The following is an 18,457-nucleotide window of genomic DNA, read 5'->3' as shown; positions in this document are numbered from 1 at the left end:
CCTCCCACCCAACTTGGTGTCATCTGCAAACTTTGAGATGTTACATTTTGTTCCTTCGTCCAAATCATTAATATATATTGTGAATAGCTGGTGTCCCAGCACCAATCCCTATGGCACCATAAGTTACTGCCTGCGAATTTGAAAAGGACCCATTAATTCCTACTCTTTGTTTCCTCTCTGCCAATCAGTTTTCTATCCATCTCAATATACTTCCCCCAATCCCATGCGCTTCAATCTTGCACGATAATCTCTTATGCGGGACTTTGTCAAACGCTTTCTGAAAGTCCAAATATACCACATCGACTGGCTCCCACTTGTCAACTCTACTAGTTACGTCCTTAAAGAATTCCAACAGATTTGTCAAGCATGATTTCCCCTTCATAAATCCATGCTGACTCTGTCTGATCCTGCCACTGCTTTCTAAATGCTCTGCTATAATGTCCTTGTTAATGGATTTGAGAATTTTCCCCACTACCGATGTTAAGCTTACTGGTCTATAATTCCCTGTTTTCTCTCTACCTCCCTTTTTAAATATTGGAGTGACATTCGCTACCCTCCAATCTGCAGGGACTGTTCCAGAGTCTATAGAATCCTGAAGATGGCCACCAATGCATCCACTATTTGTAGAGCCACTTCCTTAAGTACTCTGGGATGTAGATTATCAGGCCCTGGGGATTTATCCGCCTTCAATCCCATAAATTTTCCCAGCACCATTTCTCTACTAATATTGATCTCCCTCAGTTCTTCCCTCTCACTAAATCTTGCATTCTCCAACATTTCTGGCATCTGATTTGTGTCCTCTTTTGTGAAGATAGAACCAAAGTATGTATTCAGTTGCTCAGCCATTTCTTTGTCCCCTATTATACATTCCCCCGTTTCTGTCTGTAGGGGACCTCCATTTGTCTTCACCAACCTCTTTCTCTTCACATATCTATAGAAACTCTTAATGTCAGTCTCCCCTGTGGGACCTTGTCAAAAGCTTTGCTAAAATCCATATAATCTACATCGACTGCACTACCTTCATCTACACACACAATCACAGTTTCGAAAAATTCTAACCAATTGCTAGGCATGACCTCCCTCTGATAAAGCCATGTTGACTCTTCTAATTAACCCATGTTTCCTAATTAACCCATGACTCTCCTAATTCTTCTTTACCCAGAGGGTGGTGAGGGATTGGAATGCCCTGCCAGCATCAGTAGTAAATGCGCCTAGTTTGGGGGCGTTTAAGAGATCCGTAGATAGGTTCATGGACGAAAAGAAATTGGTTTAGGTTGGAGGGTCACAGTTTTTTTTTAACTGGTCGGTGCAACATCGTGGGCCGAAGGGCCTGTTCTGCGCTGTAATGTTCTATGTTCTATGTTCTAATTAACCCATGTCTCCTAATTAACCCATGACTCTCCTAATTAACCCATGCCATGTTGACTCTCCTAATTAACCCCTGTTGACTCTCCTAATTAACCCATGGCTATTAATCCTCTCCTTCAGAATTTTTTCCAACAGGGAGGCGATAGCCTAGAGGTATTATCGGTAGACTATTAATCCAAAAACTCAGTTTATGTTCTGGGGACTCTGGTTCAAATCCCGCCCCGGTGGATGATGGAATTTGAATTCAATTTTTTAAACATCTGACATTAAGAGTCTACTGACGACCATGAAACCATTGTCGATTGTCGGAAAAACCTATCTGGGTCATTGATGTCCCTTTCGGGAAGGAAATCTGCCGTCCTTATCCTGGTCTGGCCTATGTGTGACTCCAGAGCCACAGCAATGTGGTTGACTCACAACTGCCCTCCAAGGAAAACTAGGGATGGGCAATAAATGCTGGCCAGCCAGCGACACCCATGTCCCACAAATGAATAAAACAAATGTTCCTAACACTGGGTGAGAGTGGGTGTTTGTGTGTGTGTGTGTGGGTGGGTGAGGGGATGTGTGTGAGATTGTGTGCGGGGGGTGAAAGTGTGTGTGTGGCAAGGTGAAGGAGTCTGTGTGTGGGGCTGAAGGAGAGTGTATATGTGACTTTTCATCTGTGTCTGTGCACTGTTTGAGAGCAGATATCCACTCCATCTGACGAAGGAGCAGTGCTCCGAAAGCTTATGGTATTTGCTACCAAATAAACCTGTTGGACTTTAATCTGGTGTTGTGAGACTTCTTACTGTGCTTACCCCAGTCCAATGCCGGCATCTCCACATTTTGACTTTTCAACAACAGAGGTCACAGTTCTGCGACTTGCTATTATCTGACTGGTTGCTGGTGTTGTTTCTGATTCTGCTTTGCCCTTTTTTTAGGATCCTTACTGGCAGAGGGTCAAAAAGCCTCTCCACTTGCTGGAGTGTATTCATGTCCTTCTCAGTGTCTACGTGCAAGAACCCAATAAAGTTCCAGCCCATGAGAGGTGAGTTGTGATTATGGTGGGTGTTTTGGAGTATTAAGCACATCATTACTCAGTGATTCATACAGCTCAGAAAAGGTCCTTCAGCCGTTCAAGTCTGCACCGACAATAACTTCCACGTAGGTCAGGCTCATCCCATTTTCCTGCACTTGTCCCAGATCCTCGAATGTTTAATGTTTCAAGTGCTCATCAAAATATTTTTTAACGGTTGTAACGTGAAAACATTTTTTCTCAAATCCCCCCTGAATCTCCTGCCCCTCACCTAAAACTCTGCCCCCGCATGATTGATCTCTCACCCAAGGGGAACAGCTGCTCCCTACTCACCCTGTCCATACCCCTCATAGTCTAAAACATCTCAATCTTGATCAATTGGGCCAGTGGGCTGACGAATGGCAGATGGAGTTTAATTTAGACAAATGCGAAGTGATGCATTTTGGTAGATTGAACCAAGGCAGGACTTACTCAGTTCATGGTGGGGCATTGGGGAGAGTTACAGAACAAAGGGATCTAGGGGTACATGTTTATAATTCCTTGAATGTGCAGTCACAGGTAGACAGAGTGGTGAAGAAGGCATTCAGCATGCTTGGTTTCATCGGTCAGAACATTGAATACAGGAGTTGGGACGTCTTCTTGAAGTTGTACAAGACATTGGTAAGGCCACACTTGGAATACTGTGTGCAATTCTGGTCACCCTATTGTAGAAAGCATATTATTAAACTAGAAAGAGTGCAGAAGAGATTTACTAGGATGCTACTGGGACTTGATGGATTGAGTTTAAGGAGAGGCTGGATAGACTGGGACTTTTTTCTCTGGAGCGTAGGAGGCTGATGGGTGATCTTATAGAGGTCTATAAAATAATGAGGGGCACAGATCAGCTAGATAGTTAATATCTTTTCCCAAAGGTAGGGGGAGTCTAAAACTAAAGGCATAGGTTTACGGTGAGAGGGGAGAGATACAAAAGTGTCCAGAGGGGTAATTCTTTCACGCAGAGGGTGGTGAGTGTCTGGAACAAGCTGCCAGAGGTAGTTGTAGAGGCGGGTACAATTTTGTCTTTTAAAAAGCATTTAGATAGTTACATGGATATGATGGTATAGAGGGATATGGGCCCAATGTGGGCAATTGGGGCTAGCTTAGAGGTTTTTTTAAAAAAAAAGGGTGGCATGGACAAATTGGGCCAAAGGGCCTATTTCCATACTGTAAACCTCTATGACTCTAATCATGAACAATCCAAACCTATCTAATAGTACAAGAGTTGGGAAATCATGTTAAAGCTATATAAAATCTTGGTCAGGCCACATTTGGAGTATTGCGTGCAGTTCTGGTCACCACACTACCAGAAGGACGTGGAAGCTTTGGCAAGAGCGCAAAGAAGGTTCACCAGGATGTTGCCTGGTCTCGAGGGTGTTGGCTATAAGGAGAGGTTGAATAAACTAGGATTGTTTCACTGGAAATACGGAGGCTGAGGGGAGACCTGATAGAGGTCTACAAAATTATGAGAGGCATTGGAGGATAGCCAATGTTGTCCTGTTATTTAAGAAGGGTAGCAAGGATAACCGGGTAATTAAAGGCCAGTGAGCTTGACGTCAGTGATAGTCAAATTGTTGGAGAAGATTCTTAGGGATAGGATCTGTACACATTTGGAACTGAATGGTCTTGTTAGCGACAGACAGCATGGTTTTCTCCAAGGGAGGTCATGTCTCACTAATTTCATTGAGTTTTTTGAGGAAGTGACAAAAATGATTGATAAGGGAAGGCTGTGGATGTTGTCTATATGGACTTTAGTAAGGCATTTGACAAGGTCCCTCATGGCAAGCTCTTGCAAAAGATTGAATCACATGGGATCAGGGGTGAACTAGATAGATGGCTTCAGAACTGGCTTAGCCATAGAAGCGGTCACGGGCATTCAGCCTCTGATCTTCAGGTAAGCGTTCTCCAAAGCGGCCTTCATGACGCACGACAGTGCAGAATCACTGAGCAGAGACTGATAGCCAAGTTCCGCACACATGAGGACGGCCTCAACCGGGATCTTGGGTTCATGTCACACTATCTGTAACCCCCACAACTTGCCTGGGCTTGCAAAATCTCACTAACTGTCCTGGCTGGAGACAGTACACATCTCTTTAACCTGTGCTTAACCCTCTCTCCACTCACATTGCCTGTACCTTTAAGACTTGATTACCTGTAAAGACTTGCATTCCAACCATTATTTTGTAAATTGAGTTTGTGTCTTTATATGCCCTGTTTGTGAACAGAACTTCCACTTACCTGATGAAGAAGCAGCGCTTCAAAAGCTAGTGGCTTTTGCTACCAAATAAACCTGTTGGACTTTAACCTGGTGTTGTGAGACTTCTTACTGTGTTTAGCCATAGAAGACAGAGGGTAGTGATGGAAGGGTGTTTTTCTGATGGAGGTCTGTAACTCGTGGTGTTCCCCAGGGATCAGTGCTGGGACCTCTGCTGTTTGTAGTATATATAAATGACCTGGAAGAAAACATAGCTGGTCTGATTAGCAAGTTTGCAGATGATACTGAGATTGGCAGAGTTGCTGATAGTGATGAAGATTGTCAGAGAATACAGCAGGATATTGATAGGCTGGAAAGTGGGGCGGAGAAATGGCAGATGGAATTTAATCTGGACAAATGCAGGGTGATGCATTTTGGTAGATCCAATTCAGGTGGGAGCTATAAAATAAATGGCAGAACAATCAGGAGCGCAGACACAGAGAGAGATCTGGGAGTACAGGTCCACGGATCCTTAAATGAATCCTGTGGAATTCATTACCACAGGAAGTAGTTGGTGCCAAAACATTGAATGCATTCAAGAGGCGGCTGGATAAAGCACTTGGGGCGAATGGGATCAAAGGTTATGGAGAAAAAGCAGGATTAGGCTATTGAGTTGGATGATCAGCCATGATCGTGATGAAAGGCGGACAGGGCATCGAGTATAAAAGTTGGCAAATTATGTTACAGTTGTAAATAACAATGGTTAGGCCACATTTGGAATACTGTGCCCAATTCTGGTCACCACACTACCAGAAGAACGTGGAGGCTTTGGAGAGAGTACAGAAAAGGTTTACCAGGATGTTGCCTGGTATGGAGGATGTTAGCTGAGGAGAGAGTGAATAAACTAGGATTGTTCTCCCTGGAAAGACAGAGGCTGAGGGGCGACCTGATAGAAGTTTATAAAATTATGAGGGGTGTGGATAGAGTGAACAGTTGGAAGCTTTTTCCCAGGGCAGAAATGACAATTATAAGGGGGCACAAGTTCAAGATAAGGGGGGGGAAGGTTCAATGGAGATATGCGGGGGGCGTTTTTTACACAGGGGGGGGTGGTGGGGGCCTGGAATGCACTGCCAAGTGAGGTGGCTGAGGCAGATAGGTTAGCAACATTTAAGACTTATCTGGATAGACACTTGAACAGACGGGGAATAGAGGGATACAGATGTTGGTCTAGAATAGGACAATGTGATCGGCGCAGGCTTGGAGGGCCGAAGGGCCTCTTCCTGTGCTGTACTGTTCTTTGCATAGATAGGGTGGATAGTCAGAGGCTTTTTCCGAGGGTGAAAATGTCAATTACAAGGGGGCATAGGTTCAAGGTTAGAGGGGGAAAGTTTAAGGGAGATGTGCGGGGGAGGTTTTTCACACACGGAGTGGTGGGTGCCTGGAACGCGCTGCCAGAGGTGGTGGCAGAAGCAGGCACATTAGCAACATTTGAGAGGCATCTGGATGGATACATGAAGAGGGAGGGAATGGAGGGTTACGGACCGAGTAAGGGCAGAAGTTTTTTTAGTTTAGTTAGAGCATCATGATTGGCATGGGCTTGGAGGGCCGAATGGCCTGTTCCTGTGCTGTACTTTTCTTTAAGAAGTCTCAGAGCACCAAATTAAAGTCCAGCAGGTTTACTTGGATTCACGAGCTTTCAGAGCACTGCTCCTTCATAAGGTGCTCACCCCAGCCCAACGCTGGCATCTCCACATCACAACCCAAGCCTATCCAGTCTCTCCTTATAGCTCAGATGCTCCATCCCAGACAACATCCTGGTGAATCTCCTCTTTTCCCCCTCGGGTGCTAACACATCCTTCCTATAGTGAGGAGACCAGAACTGTACACACTACTCTATTTTATTCTTTTTTTTATTCATCCGTGGGACATGGGTGTTACTGGCTGGCCAGCATTTATTGCCCACCCCTAATTGCCCTTGTTCAGAGGGCAGTTGGGAGTCAACCACATTGTTGTGGCTCTGGAGTCACATGTAGGCCAGACGAGGTAAGGACGGCAGATTTCCTTCCCTAAAGGACATTAGTGAACTAGTGATTAGCTGTGGCCTCACCAACGCTCTGTACAACTCCAACATTCCCTCCTTGCTCTTGTACTCTATACCACAGCTGATAAAAGCAAGGGTCCCATCTGCCTTCTTAACTCCCTATTCACCTGCTCTGCCGACTTCAGGGATCTATGAATAATTATCCCAAAATCCCTCTGAGTTTCCCGGTGTCCTGCCATTCATTAAATACTCCCTTGTCTTGTTGTTTCTTCCAAAGTGCATCACCTCGCACTTATCAGGGTTAAATACCAACTGCCTGGGGTGCAGTGATGGGCCATTGGCTCTTTGCTCACTGATTGGCTAACAGCTTTGAGTGATGATTGGTGATTGGCCAGGGGCTGTGGGCGTGGTGATTGGCCAGGGGCTGAGGGCATGGTGATTGGCCAGGGGCTGTGGGCATGGTGATTGGCCAGGGGCTGTGGGCGTGGTGATTGGCCAGGGTCTGTGGGCGTGGTGATTGGCCAGGGGCTCTGGGCGTGGTGATTGGCCAGGGGCTCTGGGCGTGGTGATTGGCCAGGGGCTCTGGGCATGGTGATTGGCTGTCAAGTACTTAGGGCGAAGGGAATCAAATATGACGGGTAGGGGGGATCAGGCTATTGAGTTGGATGATCATAATGAATGATGCAGCAGGTTCGAAGGGCCGAATGGCCTCCTGCTCCTATTTTCTATGTTTCTACGACAGTTGAGAACATTTTCTGTTTCAGACGGCGATTCACCAACAGCTGCCTGGATGCAATTGGCCGATTCCTTGTTGAACTTCAGTCTATGAGCCCTACCAGCAGCTTACAGACAACAATTGGAAATTTCAAATCACTGCAGGCAAAACTGGACCGCCTGCACTGACAGTCTTTCTGCGTGTCCGTACCCTCCAGACTCTCAATGAAAGATGTGGCAGAACATTGCTGCTGTCTCCATGACACTGTGATCCCCACGCTGTTTTCCACTGCTCTTTAGCTCATCTCTGCCATTCTGTTTGAGATGGGCCTTCCACATCGTTTCTATTTATCTTCCAGCAATTGAACTGAGGGGGTTGCTGAGATTTCCAGTAAACTTACTGTAGGACTCAGTCAGTCACGGCACATTGACTACACACGGCAAGTGTCTGTGACACTCAGCGGGTCCTCTGGAATGACAGAATTTGACATCAGCGATTTGACTTGGAGCTCCGAATGTGGCCTCTTGTTCCATAGATACGTTTGAGAATTCCTCAGAGCAAAAAAGTCACCAGGTTAGACACCGCCAACTCTGTCCTATGTGGGACTGAATCAGGGAGAATATTCTGTGCAAGAGTCCCAATACACTTGTTTTTATGTAATTGATATAAAATGTTTTTTCTCATTGTAAAGAACTTTCCAGAAGGGAAATTGAATAAAAGTGTAGCTTGGATAATTTGAGATGTGGGGTTGGCAGTGTTTGATTTTAACCACATTAATCACATTGGCAGATTCCAGCGCAAGGTGTCACTCAGTCAGGCTTCCAGATGCGGAGGTGCTCACACTGAATTTATGTTTAAATACTGCAGTGTTTTTTTCTTTCTATCAAGGGAAGACATATTGCTGTCCATGCAGTGATATGGGGCTAAAATCTACTTCTACCAAACCAATATCCTGCTTTAGCATGTTTGATAGGGACAGTGTAAAGGGAGCTTTACCCTGTATCTGACTCTGTGCTGTACCTTTTCTGGGAGTGTTTGATGGGGACAGTGTGGAACAAGAACAAAGAAAATTACAGCACAGGAACAGGCCCTTCGGCTCTCCAAGCCTGCACCGACCATGCTGCCCGACTGAACTAAAACCCCCTACCCTTCCGGGAACCATATCCCTCTATTCCCATCCTATTCATGTACTTGTCAAGGCGCCCCTTAAAAGTCACTATCGGATCCGCTTCCACTACCTCCCCCGGCAACGAGTTCCAGGCACCGACCACCCTCTGGGTAAAAAACTTTCCTCGTACATCTCCTTTAAACCTTGCCCCTCACCTTAAATCTATGCCCCCTTGTAATTGACTCTTCCACCCTGGGAAAAAGCTTCTGACCATCCACTCTGTCCATGCCTCTCATAATCTTGTAGACTTCTATCAGGTCGCCCCTCAACCTGCGTCATTCTAGTGAGAACAAACCAAGTATCTCGAACCCCTCCTCAGAGTTAATGCCCTCCACACCAGGCAACATCCTGGTAAATCTTTTCTGTACCTCTGCAAAGGTTAATCTTTCTGATAGTGTGGCGACCAGAATTGAACACTATATTCCAAGTGCGGCCTAACTAAGGTTCTATGAAGCTGCAACATGACCTGCCAATTTTAAAACTCAATGCCCCAACCAATGAAGGCAAGCATGTCATATGCCTTCTTGACTACCTTCTCCACCTGCATTGCCACTTTCAGTGACCTGTGTACCTGTACACCCAGATCCCTTTGCTTATCAATACTCTTAAGGGTTCTGCCATTTACTGTATATTTCCTATCTATATTAGACCTTCCAAAATGCATTACCTCACATTTGTCCGGATTAAACTCCATCTGCCATCTCTCCATCCAAGTCTCCAACTGATCTATATCCTGCTGTATTCTCTGATGGTCCTCATCGCTATCCGCAAATCCACCTACCTTTGTGTCGTCCGCAAACGTACGAATCAATCCAGTTACATTTTCCTCCAAATCATTTATATATATATTACAAACAGCAACGGTCCCAGCACTGATCCCTGAGGAACACCACTTGTCACAGCCCTCCATTCAGAAACGCACCCTTCCACTGCTACCCTCTGTCTTCTTTCACCGAGCCTGTTTTGTATCCACCTTGCCAGCTCACCTCTGATTCCATGCAACTTCACCTTTTGCACCAGTCTGCCATGAGGGACATAGAACATAGGACAGTACAGCACAGAACAGGCCCTTCGGCCCACGATGTTGTGCCGAGCTTTATCTGAAACCGAGATCAAGCTATCCCACTCCCTATCATCCTGGTGTGCTCCATGTGCCTATCCAATAACCGCTTAAATGTTCCTAAAGTGTCTGACTCCACTATCACTGGTGGCAGTCCATTCCACACCCCAACCACTCTCTGCGTAAAGAACCTACCTCTGATATCCTTCCTGTATCTCCCACCACGAACCCTATAGTTATGCCCCCTTGTAATAGCTCCATCCACCCAAGGAAATAGTCTTTGAACGTTCACTCTATCTATCCCCTTCATCATTTTATAAACCTCTATTAAATCTCCCCTCAGCCTCCTCCGCTCCAGAGAGAACAACCCTCGCTCCCTCAACCTTTCCTCATAAGACCTACCCGCCAAACCAGGCAACATCCTGGTAAATCTCCTCTGCGCTCTTTCCAGCGCTTCCACATCCTCCTTATAGTGAGGTGACCAGAACTGCACACAATATTCCAAATGTGGTCTCACCAAGGTCCTGTACAGTTGCAGCATAACCCCACGGCTCTTAAACTCCAAACCCCTGTTAATAAAAGCTAACACACTATAGGCCTTCTTCACAGCTCTATCCACTTGAGTGGCATCCTTTAGAGATCTGTGGATATAGACCCCAAGATCTCTCAGTTCCTCCACAGTCTTCAGAACCCTACCTTTGACCCTGTAATCCACATTTAAATTAGTCCTACCAAAATGAATCACCTCACATTTATCAGGGTTAAACTCCATTTGCCATTTTTCAGCCCAGCTTTGCATCCTATCTATGTCTCTTTGCAGCCTACAACAGCCCTCCACCTCATCCACTACTCCACCAATCTTGGTGTCATCAGCAAATTTACTGATCCACCCTTCAGCCCCCTCCTCTAAGTCATTAATAAAAATCACAAAGAGCAGAGGACCCAGCACTGATCCCTGCGGCACTCCGCTAGCAACCTGCCTCCAATCCAAAAATTTTCCATCCCCCACCACCCTCTGTCTTCGATCAGACAGCCAGTTACCTATCCAATCGGCCAACTTTCCCTCTATCCCACACCACCTCACTTTCATCATAAGCCGACCATGGGGGACCTTATCAAACGCCTTACTAAAATCCATGTATATGACATCAACTGCCCTACCTTCATCAACACACTTAGTTACCTCCTCAAAAAATTCTATCAAATTTGTGAGGCACGACTTGCCCTTCACGAATCCGTGCTGACTATCCCGGATTAATCCACATCTTTCTAAATGGTCGTAAATCCCATCTCTAAGGACCTTTTCCATCAATATACCAACCACCGAAGTAAGACTAACCGGTCTATAATTACCAGGGTCATTTCTATCCCCTTTCTTAAACAGAGGAACAACATTCGCCATTCTCCAGTCCTCTGGCACCATCCCCGTGGACAGCGAGGACCCAAAGATCAAAGCCAAAGGCTCTGCAATCTCATCCCTTGCCTCCCAAAGAATCCTAGGATACATTTCATCAGGCCCAGGGGACTTATCGACCTTCAGTTTATTCAAAACTGCCAGGACATCCTCCCTCCGAACATGTATTTCCTCCAGCCTATTAGCCTGTAACACCTTCTCTTCCTCAAAAACATGGCCCCTCTCCTTGGTGAACACTGAAGAAAACTATTCATTCATCACCTCGCCTATCTCTACTGACTCCATACACAAGTTCCCACTACTGTCCTTGACCAGCCCTAACCTCACCCTGGTCATTCTTTTATTCCTCACATAAGAATAAAACGCCTTGGGGTTTCCCTTGATCCGACCCACCAAGGACTTCTCGTGTCCCCTCCTAGCTCTCCTAAGCCCCTTTTTCAGCTCGTTCCTTGCTAACTTGTAACCCTCAATCGATCCATCTGAACCTTGTCAAAGGCCTTACTGAAGTCCATGTAGACAACATCCACTGCCCTACCCTCATCAATCATCTTCGTCACTTCCTCGAAAAACTCGATCAAGTTCGTGAGACACGACCTCCCCTTCACAAAACCATGTTGCCTCTCACTAATACGTCCACTTATTTCCAAGTGGGAAAAAATCCTGTGTCGAAGAATCCTCTCCAATAATTTCCCTACCACTGATGTAAGGCTTACCGGCCTGTAATTACCTGGATTATTCTTGCTACCCTTCTTAAACAAGGGAACAACATTGGCTATTCTCCAATCCTCCGGGACCTCTCCTGTAGTGGATCAACCGGGATCTTGGGTTCATGTCACATTATCTGTAACCCCCCACGACTTGCCTGGGCTTGCAAAACCTCACTAACTGTCCTGTCTGGAGACAATACACATCTCTTTAACCTGTGCTTAACGCTCTCTCCACTCACATTGCCTGTACCTTCAAGACTTGATTACCTATAAAGATTCGCATTCCAACCATTATTTTGTAAATTGAGTTTGTGTCTTTATATGCCCTGTTTGTGAACAGAACTCCCACTCACCTGATGAAGGAGCAGCGCTCCGAAAGCTAATGGATTTTGCTACCAAATAAACCTATCGGACTTTAACCTGGTGTTAGAACCATAGAAAATTACAGCTCAGAAACAGGCCTTTTGGCCCTTCTTGTCTGTGCCGAACCATTTTTTGTCTAGTCCCACTGACCTGCACTTGGACCATATCCCTCCACACCCCTCTCATCCATGAACCTGTCCAAGTTTTTCTTAAATGTTAAACGCATTTACCACTTTATCCGGCAGCTCATTCCACACTCCCACCACTCTCTGCGTGAAGAAGCCCCCCCTAATATTCCCTTTAAACTTTTCTCCTTTCACCCTTAACCCATGCCCTCTGGTTTTTTTCTCCCCTAGCTTCAGTGGAAAAAGCCTGCTTGCATTCACTCTATCTATACCCATCAAAATCTTATACACCTCTATCAAATCTCCCCTCAATCTTCTACGCTCCAGGGAATAAAGTCCCAACCTATTCAATCTCTCTCTGTAACTCAGCTTCTCAAGTCCCGGCAACATCCTTGTGACCCTTCTCTGCACTCTTTCAACATTATTTACATCCTTCCTGTAACTAGGTGACCAAAACTGTACACAATACTCCAAATTCGGCCTCACCAATGCCTTATATAACCTTACCATAACACTCCAGCTTTTATACTCGATACTCCGATTTATAAAGGCCAATGTACCAAAGGCACTCTTTACGACCCTATCCACCTGTGACGTCACTTTTAGGGAATTCTGTACCTGTATTCCCAGATCCCTCTGTTCAACTGCACTCTTCAGAGTCCTACCATTTACCCTGTACGTTCTACTTCGGTTTGTCCTTCCAATGTGCAATATCTCACACTTGTCTGCGTTAAATTCCATTTGCCATTTTTCAGCCCATTTTTCTACTTGGTCCAAATCCCTCTGCAAGCTTCCTCACTGTCCACTACACCTCCAATCTTTGTATCATCAGCAAACTTGCTGATCCAATTGACCACATTATCATCCAGATCATTGATATAGATGACAAACAACAATGGACCCAACACCGATCCCTGCGGCACACCACTAGTCACAGGCCTCCACTCAGAGAAGCAATCCTCCACAACCACTCTCTGGCTTCTTCCATTGAAAGAAGTTTAACAACACCAGGTTACTTCCATTGAGCCAGTGTCTAATCCAATTTACTACCTCCCCATGTATACCTAGCGACTGAACCTGCCTAACTAACCTCCCATGAGGGACCTTGTCAAAGGCCTTGCTGAAATCCAGGTAGACAACATCCACCGCCTTCCCTTCATCCACTTTCCTGGTAACCTCCTCGAAAAACTCTAATAGATTGGTCAAACATGACCTACCACGCACAAAGCCATGTTGACTCTCCCTAATAAGTCCCTGTCTATCCAAATATTTGTAGATCCTATCCCTTATCACACCTTCCAATAACTTGCCCACCACCGACGTCAAACTTACTGGCCTATAATTTCCCGGATTTCTTTTGGAACCTTTTTTAAACAACGGAACAACATGAGCCACCCTCCAATCATCCGGCACCTCCCCCGTGAATACTGACATTTTAAATATGTCTGCCAGGGCCCCTGCAAGTTCAACACTAGCTTCCCTCATGGTCCGTGGGAATACCCTGTCTGGTCCTGGGGATTTATCCACTCTGATTTGCCTCAAGACAGCGAGCACCTCCTCTCCTTTAATCTCTTGTGAGACTTTTTACTGTTTGTACCTCTCCTGTAGCCAGTGCGGATACAAAGATTTCTCTCAAGGCCCCAGCAATTTCCTCCCTTGCCCCTCTCAGTATTCTGGGGTATATCCCATCAGGCTCTGGAGACTTGTCTACCTTAATGTTTCTCAAGAACCCCAATACCACCACCTTTTTGATCTCAACATGACCCAAACTACACATCCTTTCCCAGACTCATCATCCACCAAGTCCTTCTCTTTGGAGAATACTGACGCAAAAAACTCATTTAATCCCTCGCCCATTTCCTCTGGCTCCACACATAGATTCCCTCCCTTGTCCTTGAGTGGGCCAACCCTCTCCCTGGCTACCCTCTTGCTCTTTATATATGTATAAAAAGCCTTGGGATTTTCCTTAATCCTGCTGGCCAATGCTTTTTCATGACCCCTTTTAGCCCTCCTTACTCCTTGCTTAAGTTTCTTTCTACTTTCCTTGTATTCCTCACTTGCTTCGTGTGTTCCCAGCCTCCTAGCTTTGACAAATGACCTATGTACCTGTACACCAGATCCCTCTGCCTATCAATACTCTTAAGGGTTCTGCCATTTACTGTATAGGGGGAGCTTTACTCTGGATCTAATCCCGTGCTGTACCTGTCCTGGGAGTGTTTGATGGGGACAGTGTAGAGGGAGCTTTACTCTGTATCTAACTCCATGCTGTACCTGTCCTGAGAGTGTTTGATGGAGACAGTGTAGAGAGAGCTTCACTCAGGATAGGTACAGCAATGGGTTAGATACAGAGTGAAGCTCTCTCTACACTATCCCCATCAAACACTCTCAGGATAAGTACAGCAATGGGTTAGATACAGAGAGTGTTTGATGGGGATAGTGTAAAATCATAGAATCCCTACAGTGCAGAAGGAAGCCATTCGGCACATCGAATCTGCACCAGCAACAATCCCACCCAGGCTCTATCCTGTCTCCTGCAACACCCCGTATTTATCCCACTAATCCCTCTCGTATTAAGGGGCAATTTAGCATGGCCAATGCACCTAACCCGCACATCTTTGGACTGGGAGGAAACCGGAGCACCCGGAGGAAGCCCACGCAGACACGAGGAGAATGTGCAGACTCCACACACACAGTGACCGGAGGCCAGAACTGAACCTGGGTCCCTGCGCTGTGAGGCAGCAATGCTAACCACTGTGCCACCCTTGCAAGGGAGCTTTGTTCTGTATCTTACCCTATGCTGTACCTGTCCTGGGAGTGTCTGGTGGGGACAGTAGAGGGAGATGGTTGTAGAGGGTTGTTTTTCAAACTGGAGGCCTGTGACCAGCAGTGTACCTCGGATCAGTGCTGAGTCCACTGTTATTTGTTATTTATATTAATGATTTTGATGAGAATTTAGGAGGTATGGTTAGTACGTTTGCGGATGATACCAAGCTTGGTGGCATAGTTTCAGTGAAGAAGACATCAACCTCGGCACCGGAAAAGACAGGACCAGAACGAACAGACGTGTTGACCCTGCAAACTCCTCCTTACTAGCATCTGGGGGCGAGTGCCAAAATTGGGAGAGCTGTCTCGCAGACTCGTCAAGCAACAGCCTGACATAGTCATCTGATGGTATCTGATAACAAAGAGCAAAGAAAATTACAGCACAGGAGCAGACCCTTCTGCCCTCCAAGCCTGCACCGACCATGCTGCCCGACTTAACTAAAACCCCAACCCTTCCGGAGACCATATCCCTCTATTCCCATCCTATTCATGTAGTTGTCAAGACGCCCCTTAAAGTCACTACCGTATCTGCTTCCACTACCTCCCCCAGCAACGGGTTCCAGGCACCCTCCATCCTCTTGTGTAAAATATCTGCCTCGTACATCTCCTTTAAATCTTGCCCCTCACACCGTAAAGCTGTGCCCTCTAGTAATTTGCTCTTCCACGCTGGGAAAAAGCTTCTAACTATCCACTCTGTCCATGCCTCTCATAATCTTGTAGACTTCTATCAGGTCGCCCCTCAACCTCCATCATTCCAGTGAGAACAAACCAAGTTTCTCCAACCCCTCCTCATAGCTAATGCCCTCCATACCAGGCAACATCCTGGTAAATCTTTTCTGTACCCTCTCTAAAGCCTCCATATCCTGGTAATGTGGCGACCAGAATTGAACACTATATTCCAAGTGCGGCCTAACTAAGGTTCCATAAAGCTGCAACATGACTTGCCAATTTTTAAACTCAATGCCCCAGCCGATGAAGGCAAGCATGCCGTATGCCTTCTTGACTACCTTCTCCACCTGCGTTGCCACTTTGAGCGACCTGCGTACCTGTACACCCAGATCCCTTTGCCTATCAATACTCTTAAGGGTTCTGCCATTTACTGTATATTTCCTATCTGTATTAGACCTTCCAAAATGCATTACCTCACATTTGTCCGGATTAAATTCCATCTGCTATCTCTCTGCCCAAGTCTCCAACCGATCTATATCCTGCTGTATCCTCTGATGGTCCTCATCGCTATCCGCAAATCCACCAACCTTTGTGTCGTCCGCAAACGTACGAATCAATCCAGTTACATTTTCCTCCAAATCATTTATATATATATTACAAACAGCAACGGTCCCAGCACTGATCCCTGAGGAACACCACTTGTCACAGCCCTCCATTCAGAAATGCACCCTTCCACTGCTACCCTCTGTCTTCTTTCACCGAGCCTGTTTTGTATCCACCTTGCCAGCTCACCTCTGATTCCATGCAACTTCACCTTCTGCACCAGTCTGCCATGAGGGACCTTGTCAAAGGCCTTACTGAAGTCCATGTAAACAACATCCACCGCCCTACCCTCATCAATCATCTTCGTCACTTCCTCGAAAAACTCGATCAAGTTCGTGAGACACGACCTCCCCTTCACAAAACCATGTTGCCTCTTGCTAATACGTCCACTTATTTCCAAGTGGGAATAAATCCTGTCTCGAAGAATCCTCTCCAATACTTTCCCTACCACTGATGTAAGGTTCACCAGCCTGTAATTACCTGGATTATTCTTGCTACCCTTCTTAAACAAAGGAACAACATTGGCTATTCTCCAATCCTCTGGGACCTCCCCTGTAGTCATGATGTGGAGATGCCGGCGTTGGACTGGGGTAAACACAGTAAGAAGTCTCACAACACCAGGTTAAAGTCCAACAGGTATTTGCTACCAAATAAACCTGTTGGACTTTAACCTGGTGTTGTGAGACTTCTTACTGTACCTCCCCTGTAGCCAGTGAGGATACAAAGATTTCTCTCAAGGCCCCAGCAATTTCTTCCCTTGCCTCTCTCAGTATTCTGGGGTATATCCCATCAGGCCCTGGGGACTTGTCTACCTTAATGTTCCTCAAGAACCCCAATACCACCTCCTTTTGGATCTCAACATGACTCAAACTATCTACACATCCTTTCACAGACTCCTCATCCATCAAGTCCTTCTCTTTGGTGAGTATTGACGCAAAGTACTCATTTAATATCTTGCCCATTTCCTCTGGCTCCACACAAAGATTCCCTCCCTTGTCCTTGAGTGGGCCAACCCTCTCCCTGGCTACCCTCTTGCTCATTATATATATATATATATATATATATAAAAAGCCTTGGGATTTTCCTTAATCCTGCTGGCCAATGCTTTTTCATGTCCCCTTTTAGCCCTCCTTGCTCCTTGCTTAAGTTTCTTTCTACTTTCAAAGAACAGTAGAGCACAGGAAACAGGCCCTTCGGCCCTCCAAGCCTGTGCCGCTCATTAATCCAACTAGACCACTCGTTAGTATCCCTCCATTCCCAGACTGCTGGAAAAAGGCAAAATTTGATGAATTGAGAAGGGATCTGGGAAGTGTGGATTGGCACAGGCTGTTCTCTGGTAAGGATGTAAATGGAAAGTGGGAGGCCTTCAAAGGAGAAATTTTGAGAGTGCAGAGTTTGTATGTTCCTGTCAGGATTAAAGGCAAAGTAAATAGGAATAAGGAACCTTGGTTCTCGAGGGAGATTGTAACACTGATTAAGAGGAAGAGAGAGTTGTATGAAATGTACAGGCAGCAAGGAACACATCAGATGCTCGAGGAGTATAAAAAGTGCAAGAAGCTACTTAAGAGGGAAATCAGGAGGGCGAACAGAAGACATGAGGTTGCTTTGGCAGACAGAGTGAAGGAAAATCCAAAGAGCTTCTATAGGGATGTTAGGAGCAAAAGGATAGTGAGGGATAAAATTGGTCCTCTTGAAGACCAGAGTGGTAGACTGTGTATGGAACCAAAAGAGATGGGGGAGATACTAAATGGTTTTTTTGCATCCGTATTTACTGAGGAAACGGGCATGGAGTCTACGGAAATAGGGCAAACAGGTAGGGAGGTCATGGAAGCTTTACAGATTAAAGGGGAGGAGGTGCTCGCTGTCTTGAGGCAAATCAGAGTGGATAAATCCCCAGGTCCAGACAGGGTATTCCCACGGACCTTGAGGGAAGCTAGTGTTGAACTTGCAGGGGCCCTGGCAGACATATTTAAAATGTCAGTATTCACGGGGGAGGTGCCGGATGATTGGAGGGTGGCTCATGTTGTTCCGTTGTTTAAAAAAGGTTCCAAAAGAAATCCGGGAAATTATAGGCCAGTAAGTTTGACGTCGGTGGTGGGCAAGTTATTGGAAGGTGTGATAAGGAATAGGATCTACAAATATTTGGATAGACAGGG

The 18,457-nt window shown here is 46.0% G+C and overlaps 1 protein-coding gene across 1 annotated transcript in view; it reads left to right on the top strand.

Annotated features, from left to right (window-relative positions):
• nup155 (nucleoporin 155) overlaps nt 1–8,108 on the top strand; it is a 425,601-nt gene extending 417,493 nt beyond the window's left edge. Inside the window, exons 35-36 of the mRNA XM_078215282.1 lie at nt 2,289–2,395; nt 7,419–8,108. Coding sequence (XP_078071408.1) covers nt 2,289–2,395; nt 7,419–7,557 — 246 coding nt within the window. The 3' untranslated portion in view covers nt 7,558–8,108. The remainder of the gene's footprint in view (nt 1–2,288; nt 2,396–7,418) is intronic.
• Nucleotides 8,109–18,457: the final 10,349 nt, after the last annotated feature.

Source organism: Mustelus asterias, chromosome 6 (genome assembly GCF_964213995.1).
Source record: "Mustelus asterias chromosome 6, sMusAst1.hap1.1, whole genome shotgun sequence".
Taxonomy (NCBI): Eukaryota; Metazoa; Chordata; class Chondrichthyes; order Carcharhiniformes; family Triakidae; genus Mustelus; species Mustelus asterias.
Note: the sequence above shows the minus strand (reverse complement) of the source record. Positions and strands in the feature narration are given on the sequence as shown.